General features: G+C 45.9%; 2 protein-coding genes across 6 annotated transcripts; one reads left to right on the forward strand and one right to left on the reverse strand.

Annotated features, from left to right (window-relative positions):
* Positions 1 to 507: 507 nt before the first annotated feature.
* On the reverse strand, positions 508 to 14,266 carry LOC106742360 (serine-rich adhesin for platelets-like). Of its 4 annotated transcripts, none has more exons than XM_014615226.1 (7): positions 14,184 to 14,266; positions 8,327 to 8,474; positions 8,150 to 8,240; positions 7,696 to 7,799; positions 7,154 to 7,578; positions 6,087 to 6,771; positions 508 to 6,023 (listed from the first exon to the last, which is right to left on the reverse strand). In XM_014615226.1, the coding sequence occupies exons 2-7, from the start codon at positions 8,439 to 8,441 to the stop codon at positions 2,701 to 2,703; spliced, it is 4,743 nt and encodes a 1,580-aa protein (XP_014470712.1). In that variant the 5' UTR covers positions 8,442 to 8,474; positions 14,184 to 14,266; the 3' UTR covers positions 508 to 2,700. The 4 variants fall into 4 exon arrangements, with proteins under 4 accessions (XP_014470712.1, XP_014470713.1, XP_014470711.1 ...); XM_014615227.1 differs by having other exon boundaries at positions 508 to 5,373; positions 5,446 to 6,771; XM_014615225.1 differs by having other exon boundaries at positions 508 to 6,771; positions 7,154 to 7,575.
* LOC106742362 lies at positions 14,122 to 18,792 on the forward strand. Of its 2 annotated transcripts, none has more exons than XM_014615232.1 (2): positions 14,122 to 14,232; positions 17,899 to 18,792. In XM_014615232.1, exons 1-2 carry the CDS (start codon positions 14,145 to 14,147, stop codon positions 18,129 to 18,131), a joined length of 321 nt encoding a protein of 106 aa, XP_014470718.1. In that variant the 5' UTR covers positions 14,122 to 14,144; the 3' UTR covers positions 18,132 to 18,792. The 2 variants fall into 2 exon arrangements, 1 of the variants encoding a protein (XP_014470718.1); XR_001374261.1 differs by lacking the exon at positions 14,122 to 14,232 and adding an exon at positions 14,736 to 14,812.
* The last annotated feature ends 3,577 nt before the right edge of the window (positions 18,793 to 22,369 follow it).

Here is a 22,369-nt window from a genome sequence, read left to right on the forward strand (position 1 = left end):
GAAGGTGCGCGTAACAGATGAAAGTACGAACTCGTGCTGCACTTTGGTTGCTTTCCATCAAGAGACACAGGGTCTGTTCGTTTTCGCTGCACCGCTGAACTAGTGCAATAAATTGAAGTGAGAAAACATATACTTGTCTCGCTTCAACTTATTACACTAGTTCAGCGGTGCAGCAAAAACGAACAGACCTACAAATTGTTATAAGCTGGTATTCATAGTCGGATCTTAGATTTAAGCAGTCTTAGATTTATCTTCAGATGCTGTACGGCTTATTTCATTGGCTACGAAGCATCTGATGATGAACTTAGTCTTAATATAAAATCTAACCATAGAAATACTATTACTACTTTTACGTTAAATAATACGATATACATTACAACGTGTGATTACTAAAATAAATTACAACGAGAAGATTCAACGTCCGGATTTCGCACGTGAATATTCGGGAGGAACAAACCAGGTGTTACTATATAAGAAAAATTTATTAAAGGAGATACAGCACAGAAATTGTACGAATTTAATGAATGTTCAAGAGTATAATAATGTATTTCTCGTATTTATCGACATATCTTGGTTCTTTCTCTCACCGGTCAATATATAAAACACAAGAAATGTATTGCATTCTTCATCAATTCGATTCTCGTGTTACAAAGTAACAGACGCTCCCATGCGCGTGTTTTTGTGTTTATCGTAATATAATAATTATAAATATGTACATCGCAAAATAATACAATCAATATGATACAATTAATACGAGCGGCATACCGAGAAACTGCGTATATATATATAACGTAACAATTATACAATTATATATATATATATATGTATGTATACATAGTTTAACACATATAACTGATAAGTAAAAACATAACATAAAATAGGACACTAACAATGCCGTACGGAATCAGCATTCACTGGGGAAAGTCCAGCTCGTTCTCCAAGAATACGGTGCGTCTCGCGCGCTTTCAATTCCCAGCTAACAAAAATCCGTTTTGTACACACCGAACTGTATTCGCATCGTATTCCTTGATATTAACAACACCGAATTACTAGCAATATCAAACGACCAAGACACTTTCTTTAAGCGGAGCATTGATCCTTCGTGGATGTGTGCATTCTATCTCGAGGAATCAGCCTCTGTCTGAGGCAGATGCCAAACCCGCGGAAGCAGACTTTGCGCAGGATCTGTAAGTCTTTCGCTCGCTTGCCAGCAGGAAGTACAATAGGAGCCGCTAACGGATCAACCGTAGAAATCGGGCGGGTTCCGTGCTTTCGCAATCATTTCAATGGAATATACCTGCGGATCATTTTAACCCGGCAAACATAATGCAACATGTAACATATCTGTCACTTGTAATTTCCCATTCAACAATGTAACTGTTATTTAACGCGTGTGTTATACAACAGATTGTTGAGTAGGAAATTACAACTAACATTTCTATAACTGTTGCTTCGTGTTCGCTGGGATGTTACATTGCGCTTGCTGGGAATTTATCTTGACTCATTTAGAAGTATTTTCGATACGTTTAAGCGGAACACGCCGGAGACCCTGTTGAGCTGCATGTCATCAAGTTCTCTCTGTCGACGGAACGTGAGCTCGACGCGGACACAGAACCCGTCGCCTATCTGCCAGCACACGGCGGACCACATTTCCCAGCAAGCCAACAGTAACGTAACATCAATGTTACAATTTCCCGCTGCACAATGTAAATGCGATGTAACAGTTACACTTGGTCCGTTCTTTTCAGCTGAACCGGCTGTACTAGTTTAAGAAATATACGCACACTGGTACGCGAGTATCCCGGTATGCACATTTCATGTGTGTATAAATTCTTCAACTAGTGCAACCGGCTCGACTAAAAGGAACGGACCAATCGGGAAATGATAAGACTGATGTTATGTTATCATTACCCAATGAGTGGAATATCCAAAATCGACGCACAAGACAACTTGAAGACATCTCGAAGAGCTCTTTAAGAAACATGCCGTCGATTTTGGACATTCTGCTCACCGGGTAGTTGATGAGGGTTTGCTGAGGGTTCTTCGCTCTCATCAGGTGGCTCGGAAGCTGCGAAAGACTCGAGAAAAACCACCACGTTCCCGACGTTACACAAGTGGATCCACAAATTCTCACTTCCGGAATGTTACGAGGCAATATAGCTTCAAATCGATAACACGGTTCTACTACGTACTCCGAGTGTGTAAACGTGTGTGCGTGTGTGTGTGTGTATGTGAAAGATGCGAGCCTCTGCGAGAAATTTGAAAAAATAAAACTCTCGGTCTCTTTTACGCTACGTACCGTCGTGTAAACCTTATGATATACGCGCTCGTCCCCTCTCTCGCGCGAGGGGGTTCCTCTCGGCTTCCTCCCGCTTCGCATGATAAATAGTGTACCGTGTACGCGTCCTTAGTATCTCGAGAACGACGAACGCACGCACCCTTTGATTCGTTATGGCAGTGTTTCGCCTGTCGCGTCCCTTTGAACTACACCATGTGTGCTTCTTCCTCCTCCTCCTCTTCTTCTCCGCCCCTCTTCGCGTCATCACCGCGGGGTGTCTCCCTGGGGATTCGGTTGCCGAGTAAAAATATAGATTTCCCGCGTGATAACCGCGCGCGCGACACCGGCGAGAGATCTCCGGCGCGATGTCACCACGGAGGAAGCAGCTGCCGCGGAGAAGGTCCCGCCTCGAGGAGGAAGCATTACGAGCGCTCGACGACGTCCTTCTTGGGCTTCGCGGCGAGCTCGCCGGCGTCGTTCGCCACCGGGCTCTTCCGCTCGATCTTGTCCGCCTTGGGCTCCTCGGCGTGCCCGTCGCTCTTCCTCGTCGCGTTCAGACTCTTGAGGAAGTTGCCTAGATGCTCGGCGGCCTCGGGATTGTTCGCCCACTCGTTCGACGGGAAGACCGCGAGCAGTCTCTTCTGGACCTCGGTGGTCAGCTGCTGCTTGGCGTCGGCCAGCTGATTGGCCGAGAGCTTGTCGTCGCCGGGCGCGCCGCTCGTGCCGTCGGGCTGGGCGAGCGGGTCGGGGGGTTGGTGGCCGTCGCTCGACGCCCGGTCCGTCGCGCGACCCTTGCTGCTCTCCACCGTGACCGAACTGGAGTCCGGGCTCGCCGGAGGCTTGCAGCTGCTCGTGTCGACCTTCGGCGGACTGCTGGACGTCGCGACGTTCGCAGCGGTACTGGTCGCCGCTCCACCCCCCTCGGAGTCGCTCTTACCACCGTTGCCATCACAGTGGCCAACGGCGGCGTCTTCGCTCCGCGAGTTGTTACTACTACCAAGAGGTGGCGACGGGGAAGCGGTCGACGACACGCTCGGGCTCGCGGTGTCGTGCTGCTGCTTCGAGCTGCTGTCCGTCATCAGCGAATCGCTCCTGGCCTCGGTCGAATCCTTGGAGGTCGTCTCCATCGCGCTCGTCTGATCGTTGCCGCTCTTGGCGTCGGCGTTACCGCGCGAGGACAGCCTGCTGTTCGCGCTCTCGACGCCCGAGGAGTATCGCGTTTGCATAGCCGAGCGCGGGGATACGCAGCTTTCATCCCCGGCATCGTTCTTGCGCTGGAACAACGACGGCTTGACCGTGTCGCTCGACACGGGCCTGATGCTGATGCCCGCGGGCTTGTCGACCGAGTGCTTGTTGATGGGGACCGCGAGGGGTGCCACGGACGACCTGGCGGGCTTGACGGGCGCGCATTGCGCGGCCAAGTGGCTCGTCTTACCCTGGATGCCGCTTAACCCGCCGGGGTTCATGCGGCCGGCGTCGCACCCCAGGCTCTCGGCAGCGCGCGACACCAACGGCGGCATTTTCAGCTGATACTGCTGCGTCTGGCTCAGCACGTAGAGGCTCTGCAGGCTCGGAAAGACGGACGAGAGGTTCGAGCCGGGGCGACCGATGTCGCCGAGGCTCGGTGCGTAGACAGGAGTACGCGACAGCGACGCAAGCGGCGGACAGTCGTTGACGCGATGAGCGGCGGGCGTGAGAGAGCCCGGCGGAGCTCGGTAATACCTGTGACCGCCTACGACCGTCACCATTTGACCTTGATCGCAGATACCGTCCGACGAGCTGTCGCTCGCTTTGTTGTTGGCTTTCAGCTTCGCCACGGGCTGCGGGATCCTCAGAGGGTGTATGTCCAGTTTCTTGCCGCCGCTGAGGTCCAATATGGACTCTTGGTCTCTTCTGCTGCGTTTCGCTGGTGGTGGAGTCCGTTGTTGTTGATGCTGTTGTTGCTGCTGCGTGGTCTCGCTCTGCTCGCCCGGCTTGACAACCGACAGTTTCGTCAACTTCGGCATCTTGATCTGCCCCGTCTTCAGCGCCTTCAACACGCGCGGATCGACCGAGCAGTCGTTCAACGTGATGGTGGGGTTCATCTTGCCCGCGGCCTTCCTGTCGTTGACATCGACGGCCTCGAACTGTCCCGAAGCTCCGGGCGACTTGGGCGAGGTCAGCGTTATACTCAGACTCGACGGGATGTTGAGGCCACAGCCGTCCAAGAGGTTCCTAGTGTCGTTCGAAAGCATCTGACCGGCGGGCGGTTTCGCGTTGGACACCGGACGACTCGGAGAGCTGCTGTGGTAGTCGGACGGGCCGCTGCTCGCAGGGACCAAGTGCTCCGACGAGGGGATGTGCGGTAGCTTCGTCAGCGAGGCACTCGCCGGGGGCTCGGCCGGCTTCCTCGGGCTTTGGTTCTGCGCAGGAACGTGTTGCCGTCTGCGCTTCATATCGTTGATGGGAACACCCGGCGGACACTTCCTCTTGACCGCTCCGGCCGGGGGGGCCGGCGGGTCGCTCGAGTGAAAGACGTACACGTCCATCTTAGAAGCTGAATGACCACCGTTCGCCGAGCCGCTGGAGCTGAACGACGCGCGCGACGATGCGTCGGCATCGTCCGAGACTCTGGTCGCAACGACGCGCGTGTTTTTACCAGCCAGCGCACCGCCGAGACGCTTCGCGAACGTGCTCGCCACGGCGTCGCCGTTGCTCGAGCCGGTGTTCACCGTCCCGCTGCACTTCTCGAGGAGAACCTTGACCTCGTCCGTCACACTGTGCGTCGTCGGGTCCTTCTTAGGAGGATGCGCCTTCTCTTTCTTCTGCGAGTGGTTGATCTCGCCAGACGCGCCGATGCCCCGAACGGGAGACTTCAGCGCGCTGTCCTCCGCCGGTACCGATTCCCGGGCGGTCAACTGGAAACCCTGCAGGAACTGCTTCTTGTCCTGCTGCTCAGCCGGTTTCTTCAGCGCGGTTTTCGGCACGCTCGCGACGCCACCACCGCTGGGAGACGTCCTCTCCTTCATCGGCTGGTCCATGAATGTTACCTTACGTCGCTGCTTCTCCTGCTGCTTGTCCTGCCCCGACAGCTCTTTCTCCTTCTCCTTCTGCAGCTGTTGGACCAGTAAAGCGTCAGACGCATCTTTTTCTAACGGTTGACCGCAACGTAACAGAATGTTACTTACGACCTTCGGTTTTTTCACGTTCGCGCCGCTCGTCGGCGAACACTGTTTCAGCGTGATTTTCACGCCGTTCGAATTCTGGCCGTTCCCTATACTTACGACACTGAATTCGGGCTTAACATCCGGCGCAGGAGCGGTGGCGACGTTAGCCTGCTCTTTCCCGTTCCAGTTGCTCGACGAACTCCTCAGCACCTCGTACCTCCCATCTGAATTCTTCATTATTTTAATCGGGCTCTTTATCTGCTTGTTGTTCGTATCGTTGGACGTTGTCGTAGTCGTCGTCGCTGGCGTCGTCATCGTCGCCGTCGTCGTCACTGTCGATGCCATTGTGGCCGACATCGCACTCGTCACCGTTGACCCTGACGATGACACAGTTGTCGATGATGTTTTCGTTGCTTTGCCTCCCGTGGCTGACGTTGACGACATCGTTGTCGTCGTCAACGTCGTCATGCTTGTAGTCGCATTTGTGGTAGTCTTAGTCTTGCTCTTGCTCGGTCCGTCTTTAGCTATTGCTTCACTATCCGTCGTCTGTTTGTTATCCACACGCAAGCTCGCTTTGTCGTTCGTGATTTTGCTCGACTCTTTCGTCGTAGACGCTTTATCTTTCGCCGTGAACGCTTCATCTTTCGCCGTGAACGCTTCACCTTTCGTCGTAGACGCTTTATCTTTCGCCGTGAACGCTTCATCTTTCGCCGTGAACGCTTCACCTTTCGCCGTGAACGCTTCATCTTTCACAGGGAACGCTTCATCTTTCGCCGTGAACGCTTCATCTTTCGCCGTGAACGCTTCATCTTTCACTGTGAACGCTTTATCATTCGCCGTGAACGCTTCATCTTTCGCCGTGAACGCTTCATCTTTCACCGCGAATGCTTTATCTTTCGCCGTGAACGCTTTATCTTTCGCCGTGAACGCTTGATCTTTCGCCGTGAACGTTTCATCTTTCACCGTGGACGCTTCATCTTTCGCCGTGAACGCTTTATCCTTCGCCGTGAACGCTTTATCTTTCGCCGTGAACGCTTTATCTTTCACCGTGGACGCTTCACCGTTCGCCGTGGACGCTTCGCCATTCGCCATAGACGCCTCGTCATTCGCCATAGACGCTTCGTCGTCCGCCATAGACGCCTCGTCGTTTGCCGATTTCGCATCCGATCCTGGGGTCGCCGGCCGGTCAACGGAAGCATTCGAGTTATCGTCGTCTTTCGCGTTGACAGAGACAGCATCGTTCGGCGGTAGACACGCTCCGAGCCCCGGAGTCGACGGTCTTTGATGCAATGGAGCCTCGAGCCTCTGCTCCTCCAGCACCCGGTAGAAGAATCTCATCGGTGCGATCTGCGAGAAGGGTAGTTATTAGTCAATAACAATCAAGTCTTCCCATTCGACATAAATGCGCATGGATAAATAATTTTTAATTATTTAATATTTTTGAATTAGATGATAATTTTGGAAGTAATTTGGAAGTTTAGACGATATTGAGTCTACAAAATTTTAATCTTTTCAAAATTATCTATGAGGGAGAGGAACTACCTATTAATAATTATTGACTATTATTAAAATAATATAGTAATTATGGAAAATGGTTTCATATATAAATAATATATCATAAATTTGAGTTACACTTTTCCACGCATAAGTGTAAGCACAAATGTGAGCATAAATAATTTTTGTTTACTTAATAACGCTGAATTGGATAATTTTGAACGCATCAAATTACCCTTTTCCATGCGTAAATGTAAGCGACGTCCATGAGGGTCCAATTCTCTGGGAGCGCCGCACGCCGATGGCAGATATCGATGGTGTATCTCGTCATGTCGACGCTGTACTTGAGCGCCAGGAACTTCTTCAGGTGCGCGATAGTCACCAGAGCGGGACACTGCAGATACCTTCTGTTGTTGCCGTTGTTGTAATTATTGTTGTCGGTACCGTTGCTCTCGGCATTACCGCTATCATTATTACTGCCGTTCCCGGCATTAGTGCTATTCGAGTGGCTCGCGTCCATGTCCGTGGAGAGATTCAAGATCTCCAACGGATCCGTTTTCGCCGAGATATACTCCAGGCTTAAACTCACCGCGTCCTCCGGGGCAAAGATCAGTCTGCCACTCACGTCTTCTCCGCGTTGCTCCAATGTGGCAGAGTCTACTGTTGGGAAATTGACACTCGATATATTCGGGGTATCGTTTTACTTCCAGAAAGAAGGGAGATATTATGAGAGTGGGGTGTTGGGAGTGTTAAACTTTAAGAATAGCAAATATATACCTTGCTCGGGATGCTTCTTGTAAAACTCCCTTCTTTTCCGCATCTCCTTGTGATACAACCCGGGCACCATTTTGTACACGATTTCTTGTAAAGCCTTGTCGGCTCTGAAAGAAATTCGCATTTCATGAATAACCCGATTGTGAGACAACTTCTGATGTACACGCGAAATATACCTTCGGCGATAATCATAATCAGCTTTTACATTTAAAATCGTTTCAAGTTCATTTGAGATGCTGTAAGTTTTTTTATTGGCTACGTGGCATCAGCTTCGAATGAAATTCAGACGATCTGGGATACAAAATTTATGAATATCTCCCTTGACTGTTTTCCAAGTGTTCCTTATTTTCAGCAATTTATCTTATCTGCATTTATATATCTTTTTACTTACGGCAATATTATCGACGTAAATGATCTTTTTTTTTGAATAATTAACGACTAACAGCTATCGTCTTACTTGATATTTGGTTTGGCCTTGTGGAGCGCATGTTTGCACGATGGACAGTGCGCCGCTTTGCTGAGATGTTTCAAGATGCAGCTTCTGCAAACTGAATAATAAAAGCGTGACGCATTAGTCATCGTAAGTGGTAATCGATAAAAATCTAGAATCGGCTTGAAGCTCGACTTCACTTACAGGAGTGTAAGCACTCCACCACGGTTGTGGCATCTATAAGGTAGCCCCGGCACAGCGGACAGATCAGATGAGGGTTGACCTCACGTAAGAGTGTTCGTTTGCCAACACCAGCCATCTCTTCGTGGAAATGAATTGCGAGACGCGGGATCTGCAAAGAGAAAACGCAAGCATTTTCACCGTCGGCCCGAGTCTCGAATGTAGGATTTAATCGGTATTGTCAGTACCGACCTCATAAAAAGAATGATAAAAGACGTCGTTTTAACGTCACGATACTTGGGTGGATATATCGGAGACTTCTCTTTTGCATATAATAAGACATAAAATAATATAGAGAGATAATTCATAGATGAATAACAATTTTATATGATTTGTAAGCAAGGGAGAAAGAGGGGCGAGAGGGAGTCCGCAACGATAATTTTTGGACATTGTATAATAAATTAGCTCGTGCATTTTCCAAACATCCATCAGGATAACACGACCAATGTGTTGAGAAAAAGGACATTTCTTCGGAGACCCCTTCCGAGATTTCCCAACTTTCGCTTCTATTTGAATTCGGCGAACTCTGAACTCGCCGCAGAGCAACAACTGACAATGGCTCAGCGCACAAACGGTGGCGCTGTGTCATCGGTGCGCGTACAGTCGAACATTTTTCCAAAAAGGTTGCTGTTGCTCTCTCAGGTAGCCCACGGCCTCTTTGCCCCCGTCACTTCCCACCATCCCTTTTCGACCTGGTCGACTACAACAACACGGATGCGTTTTCTCTCTCTCTCTCTCTCTCTCTCGCTGTTTAGAATCGTCCTTTCCGTTTTTCCGCTCGCCCGGTGCGGTTAAACCGCCAAACGTCCCTTGCAACATACACACGTATTCGCGTGTGTGCACGCCCGTCGAATACCTGGCGGTATTGATCGAATATATCGCGGTGTTTTGCGGCCTGACGATAAGTTTCATCGTCTCTCACTAAGTTTTATCGCATTAAGCGAGACGAATCTCGTAGTACCAGCAATACCTCTTCCTCTTTTTTCTAGCGTTCTTCCCCTAATTTTTCCGTTTGTCTCCACGTGTTTCCGGCGACTTAGGCAGAAGCTGGACACACGACAATCGCGCGTCATAAACACATATCGCGGAGAAAAGGAATCCCACCCTAGTCACATGCAGGGACAGATCCTCTTTGGTACTGACCTGTCCGGCGAATACCACTTTCTCTCTTTTAGCCTTTTTTTAAAACGATTTTGAGGTGAGAGACACGAGCTTTTGAAACGGGTTCTAAAGAGGAAACGGCGAAAAAAAAAAAGAGCCGAGACATTATTGATGGGGCGAATGAGTCGGTGATATTTTTTCTGTTTCTTGTTGGAAATTCTCGACGGACGACGGTGCAAGACGCGAGCGGGATAATCCCGTGTACGAAGACGACGGTAGAGCATGCATTCGGTTCCGCACTTTCGCTCGCCCCGTTGGATTCGAGGCGACGAACGAAATATTTCGCTCGACCGTCGATCCTTCTCTTTGCGCGGCGCTTCATCCCGCCGCCGGTTAGTTACTCGGATTATTTCGCGCCCCCGAGGCGCGCCCGCGGTACACACCGCGGCGTTCCGCGATGTCTAGTACCTACGTCTATTTATACCAGAGCTACTTCTCTCGGAGGGGGAGACGAAGGAGCGAAATTCTCTCTCGTGGCGCGGCACACCATGGCGAATGATCGAGGCGAGAAAGACACGGATGTCCCGTACAATATCGCGGAGGACCCGCATCTTTCGCATTGATTAATATGTGTCGTGAGTGAGCGGAAGGTGCAGGTGGAGATAACGCGACAGCCAACGTTGACCGGTAATAAGGGACGAAATCAAGGAACCTTGCGTAGCTTCGACTTGATCACTCGTCACGTTTAACGGGATCTCAGTAACGATCGAGCAGCTTTCCTCCGGAAACGCGAAACTACCGAAAAGCGTCGCGAGAAATTTTTCATTTTTCTCACGCTTGATCCGCTGTTTCCAGGGAAATATCACGATCGTTACCTTCGAAACGATCACGGTCGTGTCCTATCGTGTATTGTCGCGCGTTATCGTACTTCTGTGGAAAAGAATAAGAGAGCTTAATGATAATATAATGGCAATAATAATTTTCTCGAACGCAATAATAGTCGCGTCCAATAAATTCGACATACACGGAACGAATTTTATAGTAAAGATTATTGTAGAATTTTGTTAACGTGGATATGTACATTCAAAGACAAAATATCTAAGAAATAAAAAATATTTATTCGGTGGGTATTAATAATATATTTACTTACATGGTATAAAGTGTTAGTTCAATACGTTCGCTACCAGCGTCACATATGTGTGACACACCGATTTCTATTGAGAGCTCAGCGTCACACATAACGATAATCGATTTTTATTTATTCATTTCTTAAACAAAGGAAGTCTGTTCTGAACTTGACAAATATGCTTGAAGACAGTTACAGGTAAAAGACATGTAAATAGCCTAAAATATATATTACTAGAATATAATATATAACTTTCATAAAATATTAAAGAAATTTCTCAAAAAAAAAAAAAAAATAAATAAAGATAAAAATGAAGATTTATTTTAGTCAAACTTTACATAGTTATATTTTGTCAATACGAATTTCATATTACTCATCGATTCTTCTAAAATTCGTCTTGTCACAAATATGTGACACTTTTACGCTGAGAAATCAAACCATTTTTTTTCAAATAAGGAAACATACATTTTCTTAAATCTGTATCTTTTCTTACGAAAGCAATTATATATTCTATTTAAATGAGAGAATTTATATTTATATAAATATGTTAATATCCATTGAATATTGCTTATTTTTCAGATATTTTTCTCAGTATAGACATTCTGTCTTACTATATCACCTTCATGTCTCATATATATACGTCATACTTATATCTTAAGAACTGAAGTCTATTGTTAAACAATTTACTACTTTCTTAGCGAAACATTCCACTGACAGCCCACTCAGCGGCGCCACTAGAGAATACGGCAAAGTCGCAAGGTACTTCGCACGAAGAAAGTTTGTAACACCCTCTCTCCTCTGTCCATTTCTTTCGATAAATCTTTTTCCGGCGTCGTTATACTTTAAACGCGCGTTTAATCGAGCTTCGAGAGAGACGACGTAGCCGCTCGTCGACGCGATCCGCTTTCGTTCATCGATAAAGCAGGACCACCACAGTGTCTCGTCTTGAGATCCGGCGCGTCCGTCGCCGTAACGCGATCAACCGGGGGAATCCACCGGCACGAACAAAAAGGCGCACACGTGCTTCGGAAATTAGCACGTGCTGCGAGAGCAAGCGGTCGTCTCGTCTCGCCTCATCTCTTCTCGCCTCGCGCGAACGCAACGCGACGCGCGCTCGTGTCAGCGCGTTGTGCAAAAAAAAAAAGAGCAAGCAGAAGCGGACGGACGATGAAGACGGCCTTTGTGCCGGAGGTCTCTCTTCTCTCTCGGAGCGCTGGATAATGTTCAAAGTAACGGTGTGCGCGCTCGTTTTTTCTTCCGATCCCTCCCCTGTCGCGCGCGCAGGGCTGCCCTACGAATCGACGTTTGCTCTACACGTTGCGCCGGCCTCTATTTCCTCCTCCTCCGTATTATTTCCTGAGATTACTCCCCGTACTGTACGCTCTGTGTTCCGATTTGCGCGGGGAGAGAGCATCGACGATCGGTAGAAGAATCGCTCTCGCGCGCGCGAGATACTGTTTCGGCATCGGACGGCGGCGGCGACGGCGCGTAGAAACAGGAGGGCGTCCGACGACCCTAGGCAGACGCGCCAGGCCGCCGTTCGCAGTCACCTAGCGACCAGAAAGACACATACCGCGAAAAGCGACCGCTGGGGGAGCGTAGGCGAGCTTTCGCGTCGGCAACGGGAAAAAGAGGAAGCTGTCGGCTCGAACTCGGTTGTGTCGCCAGTTCGATTTGCCATAAGGAGCAGATCGAAGATCGACCGATCGAGATGAATCAAGGCTTCATATTGGTCGATTTTTAACTTTGTGGTGAGAGAGAGAGAGAGAGAAGGAAAATAGGATCATCTGATCAGATAGTAGATGCTGCGAGTTTCGTTCGCGCGCGATAAAATCAAGATTAAAATTAGATATTATATGTGTTAATATAGAAGAAAATAATTCGGGGGATTTTACTTGGGAATGTTCCTTAAGTATAATATTTTAGGATATAGTTTAAAAATTTCGGAAATAAAAATAGTTTTCTCCCAATTTTTCCTCGGATTTCTTCAATTTCTATCCCAGGGGTACGGAAATTCGTTTAGAAAAATTCACGCGCGTTCGATTAAAACCAGCTGCTATATTTACTTTTTTCCGTAAAGAAACCGAAAAAGCATTCACGGATAAATTGGACAAAAAACTTTTTTTTTCAAAATTAAAACTATATTTTAGGAATTGCTTTTCAGTTCATGTTATGAAGAAATAAATATATGTGAATTTTTCTTTATCAAATAACCTCAGAAATCAACTCCTAAGATATCAGACAATAAGTTAAGAAACCTATATATTGATTTATTTGCTACGACAGTATGAAAAATTTACTGTCCTTCTAAAGTATTTTTTTCCGTGAAGATTGGGATCAAATTAGATGTTTGTTGCTTGTCATTAACGAGCTATTACATTCTGCAAGTATCTTAATTCGTAATCTTAGACAGAAGTTAGAAAGATTTTTGTTCGGACTGAGAAAGCAAACGTCAACGTAAGGCTTTTGTTGAGAATTAAAGTCTTGGTATCCATTTTAGAAATGCTCCATTTCAGCACGTTTTTCAAAGTGTAAAATGGTTTTGTTGCGGGATGACATTGATTCATTAACATCTGGTTTCCGACGTTTTCCATCGTTCAAAGTCTGTTGGTTCAGGTATTGACTTTGACAGAATCGAAACTTATTCCCATTTCTAGGGTTTTTGCAACCTTGAGATGTAACAATAGTGCCGCCTTTGCGCATAATGTAGCGCGCTGTAAAATTTCATGCGCGTTTGGCGCGCAAATGGCGATTTTTTTTTTCAATTAGTTTTTTCTACATTTGTTGAACATACTAACATTTGAATTATTTTATAATTCGTAACATAACCAACACAGACTGAAAAAATCATCGTCAGAATATAAAATAATTATGTTATATAAATAATTGGTCGTGTTATTTAGTTCAATGATTTTTACAAAAAAGAGAAAAAACGACTGCAATACCAGCATATCACGTATTTCTGCGAATCCGTGTGTTTCTTTTTCGAGAATATTCACAGTGCTATTTTACACTCAGCGCTGTAGTAATAATAGCGAAATAAATTCGTCGCTACCGGTAACATTTATGTCGCGTTAAATAACGCGAGCGAATCCTCTTGGTGTCGTGATCGCCTCTCGGCCGCTAATAACGTATTTCACTAGCGATATTTATTCCGACCAGTATGTTTGTCGACGAATCTTGCGCGATTCCGTTGAGGACAGAACAGCTTGGAATGAGAAAACGTATAAATATAAGTATATACAGCGAAGAGAAAACGAGAAAGAAAGATATAGAGGATAGATAGATAGATAGAGAGAGAGAAAGAGAGAAGGGAGAGTGATACAAGGGTACAGGAGGGAAGGGAATACAGAGGGTACATGGGGTACAGAGAACGAACGAACGAAGGTACGAGAGAGAGAGAGAGAGGCATCCGTCCCGTCGCTCCATCTCTCGCACACAGACGCAAACGCTTACCATTCTCTCTGTATGCACCGTCAACCGGCGGCTCTGCGTATCAAGAGAGTGTGCCGCGTGCGTATGTGTACGTGTAGTACGCGATTCTGCTGTATCGCTATGTGTACGTACGACTGTAATGTATATACCCGTACTTACGTGCGAGCATGCGAGTCCGATGGCCGATGCGCGAGACGACGAGAGCCAGGTAACGATGTACACACACTACGTGAACGTTCCCAGCGCGATTCTAAGCGCACAAGAAGCGTGCTACGCGAGGTGTGTATGTATCGCGACACGCGTTTCACAACGGCGACACACCACGGTGAGGGAGGAAACGCTATGTGGACGGCGATATGAACGTCTCTCTCTTTCTTGGGGTCCTACAGACCGCACGTTCTCTTTCTCTCTCTCCCGCTCTCCTCCGTCTCTCTCTCTTTCTTCCCCTTCCTGGCTGTCTTTGTCCAGGGTAGCCAGCCTATGATAATGTCGCGTGGAATGGCGCGATCTCACCGCTCGACGTGCGCGTCACGTTACGGCCACGACGATCGGCCACGATCATCTCGCGTGGCGCGCAAGACGCGTCGTCGTGTCCCCGCGTTCGCCGGCCAACGAAAACGCCGAAGGGGGAAACAGCCTCGCCGCTATCGGCGCACGATGGTGAAGAAACTGCACGGTGTATGTGACGGGCGGTCACGAAATTACGGGAGCCGGAGGATAGCGCCGCGCGGCGAGCGACCGAACTAAATGCGCGACGGCCTACTAACGAGGGACGGCGGCGAAGATAGGTGAGAGCGCGCGCGACACACCAACGGAGAACCAACGACGACGGCGTCTCATGCCGAACTAAACGCGCCGGAGTGGGAATGCCCTTTCCCCTCCGGACGCTCTCCCTTCCTCTCTCCCGCCCGCCCTTTCCGCCCTTCGAACTCGCTCTCTCGCGCTCCCTCCCTCCCCACTCTCTCGCCTCATCGTGACTTCCCCTCCACTCGTTTGTCGTCGCTCTTTTTCTTTCTCTCCTTCTCTCTCCTTTCTGTCCTTCGGTCGCCGATGCGACTACTAGCACGGTCCTATGTTCGCTCTCATCTCTCTCTCTCTCTCTCTCTTTCTCTCTTGTCTCCGCCGCTCGACTAGCGTGTCGCTCACTCGCTCATCTCTTCCCCTCCCTCTCTCATTTTTCTCCCACCGCTCCGGTCGTACCTCCTCGTATCCCCCGTTCACCCCAACCCTCCTCAATCATTATCATTCTCTTTCTCGCTTACTCTCTATCTCTCTCTCTCTCTCTCTATACGTGACCGGATAGTGTACGTACTTCGAGCTGGCATAGCGGCACGGAATTACCCCTCTCACAGCGGTGCCGTGTATTCCCTTCCCGCGCGTCGTTACTAGCAGGGATTACGACTACCAACTCCCTCCTACCAACCATTCCCGCGCGTCCCGCCCGTCTTGCGTTTACCCCGTCACGGCTTCCACCCAACGTCCAGGTTCTACCATCTCTCCTGCCCTCGCCGTTGTTACAGGGACGAGGGAGAACAAAGAGGAGCCGGAGGGAGAGAGAATAAAAGAGCGAGAGAAAAAGAGGGTGCGAGTGGCGGCCCTTGTTTCCCCTTTCTTTCTATCTTTTTCCTTTTTGCACACGACCCTCTCTAGCCCTGTGCCTTCCTCTCCACAGACGATTCTCTCAATCCCCCCGTCGCTCAATCATCCTTTCTGCGTGACTCTGGCCGCCCTTTTCTCCCCATTTTGTTCTACGTTTTTCCCTGTGTGTCGAGCGACCCTTCTACCACTCTCTCTTTCTCTCCCTCTCTCTCGCTTGCACACAAACCTCGTTCCGCTACTCTTTTTCCCTGCTGGCTCGCCCTTCTGCCTTTCCCGAGAGTTTCAATCTCTCTTCTCTCTTCACTTCACGCTCTGCTTCTTTCTCTGCCCGCTTCGTAATCGCTTCTTCTTCGCTTGCTTGTTTCCTTCCCCCCTTTCGTTTCCCTTTCCATCGTGATCTCGCCTTCCTCCTCCTCCCCTTCTTTTCCTGCCTGTCCCCTCCCTCCTTCTTTTGCTCTCTTCGTAGATGTAGCGAGAGGAGCCTCGAATCGCAGGCTCCGGGATGTATGCGATTTCTCTTGCGATCATCGTTTCCCGTAATCTCTCTCTCTCCCTCCCTCCCTTCCCTCCCTCTCCCCCCCCCCCNTTCTCTTGCGATCATCGTTTCCCGTAATCTCTCTCTCTCTCTCTACCTATGGGATCCGTAAGTGGAAGAGAAGAATGCTACCGCCTGTTGAAATACAAGAACGATTGCAAATCGTGGTTTTCAGATGAAAGAATGATTTGTATTTCGAACGCAACATTTAAGAATCGTGACTCGTGCAACACACGCACATGCAACTAATACAATAATAATTAATTCACAATAATGATTGCGCATAAAATTATTATTGATAGCAGTGCATAAGCAATAATCGTGAATATTTCATCGTGATCGAGTGAAAGGCATCTACAACAATGTAAAAATAGAAGCTATCGTATAAAATATTTACTTATGGCAGGAAAACCGCACGATAAAAAGTGTACACATACAAGCTATCCTACTTTCATATCATTAAGATTAAAGTTGCGAGTCACACCGCATCGTATAGACTCTGAGACTTCGAACGGAAAGCTATGCTATAATACAGTACAAGAATAGAAATTCACAATAGACAAGTAACGTGAAAATGTAAAGTGAGGAGTTTGTGTGGTGGTTCATAAGATAATAAAATATTCAGAGTATTTGTCATAAAGGAAATGTTCTTCCTGAGACAGCCATTGTATGAAAGGGAAAAAGAGTGATATCCTTCCTTTTGACACGGATGATTTTATTCTCATGATTCTCAATTATTCATTACCAGATTCAGAAAATCGAAAATTATCGGTGGATTTCTGTTACAGATAATAAAAAGCAGATTGACAGCAAGATATGCTGTCAAATCTATGTGTAAGACACGTGATAACGGATATCGAGCCCGAAACTTATCTTGGTATTAAGACTTATTAGTGTAACAGTTAATGACCGATATTGAATTATATTTCCAAAAGAATAGAAAAATTTAGACTCAGAGGCGAGACAAATTTAAAAAAGGAATGCCAACGATTTTTACTATTTATATCTTTATAAATCATTCTTTATGTATAACACCGCTTTAAATAAAACAGATTTACAAAACAAACAAATAAATAAATAAATTACTAAATGAAAAAGATAAATATAATAGGTCAACGTGGTATATACAAAACCCGCTATCATTTCGACTAAATAATTCTGGCAAAGTATCGAGATTACATTGAGAAGATTTTTTCAAATTTAATACATTTTATTATATCCAAATTTCATCATTGACGTGCTCCAAAGAAATTAATGTTTCGATTAATAAGTACGATTGTTAGACTTTTCAACGAATATGTATCTTTACCTTAAATAAAAAATTTGTTTGAAACGAAAGATAATTTTATATAAAGGAATTATTTGTTTCATTTTATTTATTATATACATATTTATTGTAACCCAATACTATTTTGCTTAGTTAAAAGATATTATCTTAAGTAATAGCGTTCTTTCTATTAAATAATAGAGTTTTCTTGAACGAGACAATAAAAGTTTTAAACAAACAATATTTCGTATAAGTGTATGTTGTTTCTATAAAACAAATTTTAGTCAAACAAATAGAAATAACAAAATCTAAAGATTCTCTTTGTATTAATCTTCTTCTCTGTGTAATCCTCGTGATTACCATGGCCTTCATTCACGTTTTAGCAATAGACTAGAATAATTTATCACTCAATGTGCATTTGATATTATCGAGATCAAATCTGAATTATTGCTAAATATGCGTTTGCATTACAGGACTGCTCGAAGCAAGCTCGCTCGCTGCCGGCGCAGAACCTCGCGCAGATCCTTGCGCCTTCGACGGGCAGAATTTAAATCGGAGGAATTTCGCGCGAATCGCGCCTCGGGAGGTGCGATCGAAAAAACGTGAAGGCGTGTGCAACAACGACCGCCTTCGCCGGGGCCCGGTGCATCATTCCGTACCTAATCCGACGTCTAAGATCCTCGTGCGAGTCTTCGTGTGCAAGTGAACTGTAGAGATCTCCACGACGTACGCTATTTGCGCGTACGCCGCGCCTGCGCTGTCCAAATATATATTCCCTCGCGTTTCGCCACGGCGGTGTCCTCTTCTTCCTCCAGGATCTCGCGTATCGTGACACCAGTACCTAGATAACACACGACCAAGGGCCGACTAGGTGTCGAGTACTCTCGATCGCACGTCAGCGGGCAAACCGACATGAGACGTGGATTCTCAAGTCCATGGCACGCACAAAAACATAAGAAGTAAACCGCTGATTATTCTCCTTACGACTGTGACTGGTCAATTCCTTTATCGCTGAAGTCTTACTGTTTGCGTTTTCCCGCGCGCCTTACAGAATAAAACGGTCCTTATAGAATAAGAAAGGCAGTGTGATTAGACACTTTTTTAAGCAGTATCCCTTGCCAAGCTTTCAACTTGCTATTTCAAGGCTACGACAAGGAAAAAAATGAAAAAAAATGAGAAAATCTACAAAGGTAAAAAGAATGCTGGTTAGTTAAGGAACGGTGCTGTCCTAAGAAGGAGAGGCATCCATTTTGGAAGTATATTCTATTTTAGGAAAGAAGAATAGGTCAGGTAGGAACCAATCGTTCAAGCAACGAAGGCCAAAAATGGAGAAATAGAAAAAAAAGGGGAAAAAGAAGAAGGATGGGAATGCAGATTACTAGCTCGATTTGAATTCATGTCACAGATTACATGAGACTGAAAACGAACCAGGTTAATTATCAAGCCGTTTAATCCGGACTCTCGGTTCAATTAAATTAGAAAATTGCGTCTTGAGACGTGCTTGACCGATGTTCTAGAACACCTGAGACTTTTACGGTTGAATTAGCAGCAACTATGATGCAGTGGCAATTGCGATCATTATGTACAGTATATCGAATATGAGGTTTACAGACGGAGAGAACAAACGGTCACTGACCTTTTCATCGAAAACCTTTCATCGAAAGATACGTGACAAGCAACAAAAGGGAACCTCCAGGGAAAACGGCCGAGACAAAATGGCGGTTGCGTACGAAGCGCGCTCCGCCCTGAAAGAATGATTTAGGAAAACCTTACGTATAACTCATAAAGTTTTCAAATATTAGTGGTACCCATAAGTAATGTCGCTTTTTGATACTTATACAAAATTTTATTTTATTTTATATTTAGTATAGATTAATCAAGCAAAGCGATGTTTAATTTATCAAGCTGTGTATAATGATATTCAGCAATTATGGTTTCGTTGGGATTCAAAACCTCATTTATTCAATCTGGAAAAAACTTTACATCACTGACATCTTTGACATTATTTATGGGCACCCCTAATAATGCATATAAATAACCTTAATTATAATATATATGTATGTGTGTTATATGCATGATAGGATTCTAATGGCTCTAATTATAACAGTTTTAACCTTATGTATATACATTTTACGCTGAAAATTGTATAATTTTCAATCTAGGAAGTGGTACAACATGTACGACTGTAAAGTCGACAGATTAAATATAAAACAATTTTGCAAAATTTGATTTCGTAACGCACCTTGCAACGAGAAAATGTATTTTCTGAAAATTATTAAAAAACACTTTCTCTTATTAGACTTGGGATACGCTGCGAGAAACTTATTGGAAAAAGTGTTGCATTTTTAATCTGTCGACCGTGTATGTGTACTTTGTTATGTGTCCTTTGTAGAGCGAATTTTCCATAAGTGCGGACAAATGGTGTAGCCGGCGTAATGGATACACCGGGACGAGTATAGCGTATGGTGTATGCGAGGCAATTTGTGAAGCGGAGTGCATAATTGACTATATGTAAAAATTTCGGATGTTTACACAGTCAAAAATGTTATGATTAAAACGAAATTTTTATGTTATTTTAACATGGGAAATATATTAAAAAATACAAATACACATTCAAATTAATATATTCACTTTTTTAACATATTACTTTTTCACGCATTCATCTCGTTAAAATAACACAAAAATCGAAGTATACCGTTTGTAAAAAAAACCACAAATTGTTTATCGTGTAATATCGCGCTTATGTACGTGACATATGCGCAAATGTGAAAATGTAATGTACGCGCAAGTAGAAAAAGCAATGGCGAAAATGGTAAACTTCATGGTAATAATTTCTATTCGCATCCACGAAAGATCTCGATCTCCGGCGAATATGAAAAAATCTTTGGCAGAGATCCCGCATTATCGGCTTGACGAGCAAATTCCGATATTCCATTAAATTGTGTCGACGGAAATGTTCATTTTTAGGTCAGCGAGCGATAAAGATCGACTCGTTTACACGGAGAACGGAGCGTATATCAATTAATACACTTTAACAATGTATTATTAAACAGCCATCTATCGAATTTTCCGCAACAATCGCATGCGCTACTCCTCACACACACACACACACACACTCACACACACATCAGCTATCCTTCCCCCGAAACTTGCAAATATTTATCGGCCACGGTGTAAGTGCAAAATTGCGAGATATGTTGTAAGCATACATTAAGGCCATTTTCTACAATGGCGTAAAGTATATTCAATAAGATGTGAGTAATAAGCTAATTGACCAAGTGGATTCCTAAGGCCCAGCAACAATGGGGGAGTTTTAGACCGCAACAGTAGGCCGTAAAGACCTATTTTTGGGACCATCTACAGGATCGTCTACAATAGCCGTAAAGTATGCGGAAAAGCGTAATCTACAAGAAGTAAGAATAAGAAATTGACCAATCATATTCGAATGTTAGAAGAATAACTATGATTGGCTAATTTTTTACTTTTATTTCTCATAAACATATTCCAACTGCCCACTGTAGACCACGTTTAAGACATAAGCAGTAAGCTAATTGACCAACCACTGTCGATTTATTTTTGGAATGTACGAATCCAATTGGTCAATTATTACGCTTACTGTTTGTGTTTTACTGCGTACCTTACGGCTATCGTAGACGGTTCTTCAGGGCTATGGCATACACAGAACGTAAGCAGTAAGTTTTAAGCGGTAAGAAGATCGGCCAATCGCGATAGATTTCTCTCTTTACAGTCGGAGAATAATCGACTGTGATAAACTTACTGCTTAAGGCTGATGGCAGAGAACGAAACGTAAACGTTTACATCTGTTGCGGTCGTAGACGTAAAGCAAGGCAGGGAAACCCGTAAATGTAATTGTAACATCCACGCAATAGTCTACGACTTACGTTTTTCTCTGCCTTGCTTTACGTCCACGATTACGACAAAGGTAAGCGTCTCGTTCTCTTCCATCGGCCTAAGTCTTACTGCTTATGTTTTTTCTGTGTACTACGGCTCTAAGAATCCAATTGGTCAATTAGCTTACTCTGCCTACATTTGCATACATACTGTATACTTTACGCTATTATAGACTGCCTACAACATATCTCGCAATTCTGCACTTGTCCAAGAATAATCGACTGTGGTCGGTCAATTAGCTTACTGCTTACGTCTTACTACATTACGCTATTGTAGAACGTTTCAACATTGTACGTTTTTGTGCAACCAAGCCTCGACTTAAAATTCTGCTGACGTAACGTCGACACAAAACAGTAGATATTAAACGCGGGACGAATCCCTTGCTCCGCTAATTATCCGAATACATCATTAGTCGACCTAAATTAACTATAATGCGAACAGTACGGCTCTATTGTCAGTATGGCTGTATTGTTTTCGAAGCGAGGTTACGAAAAGATTTACGAAAAGGGGATACCATGGCGACGAAGAGAAGAATACAAAGGAAACCGCTTCTATTCTCACGGGAACGTCGCTTCCTCAAGAATCGTCTCTTCCGAACGCGACGTTTCTACAGTTTGCGCGAAACCCACCCAGACAGACTGACAGACGTACACGCCGCGTTCGTTCAACGGAACTCGCGAATTAAAAGCGTCGCCTTTTCCATTACAGCAGGCGGTCGCGAGATAAAATCGCAAACATTCATTCTCTCTCTCTTTTCCTCCCTCCCGCCCCACCCCGTCGCGCCACCTTCCAATCCGGTAACCGTGAGCTCTCCGGCTATCCTCGAAGACCCTCTCTCTCCTTTCTACCTGTGACTCTACTCCTCCTCGCCTCGTCACAGGGCGCCGGGGCCAAAATATTCGTGCCCTACGCGCGCCTCCTCTTCTTCCTCCTGCTCCCTTGTACCATCGAGATCCCAGCCAACCGTTCGTTCATCCAGCCGATAGGCTTCCTCTACCGCTGAGAATCCCCTTAAAAAGCGCGTCGTCTCAT

This window comes from Dinoponera quadriceps, unplaced genomic scaffold, assembly GCF_001313825.1.
Source record: "Dinoponera quadriceps isolate SergipeBrazil2010 unplaced genomic scaffold, ASM131382v1 scaffold629, whole genome shotgun sequence".
Taxonomy (NCBI): domain Eukaryota; kingdom Metazoa; phylum Arthropoda; class Insecta; order Hymenoptera; family Formicidae; genus Dinoponera; species Dinoponera quadriceps.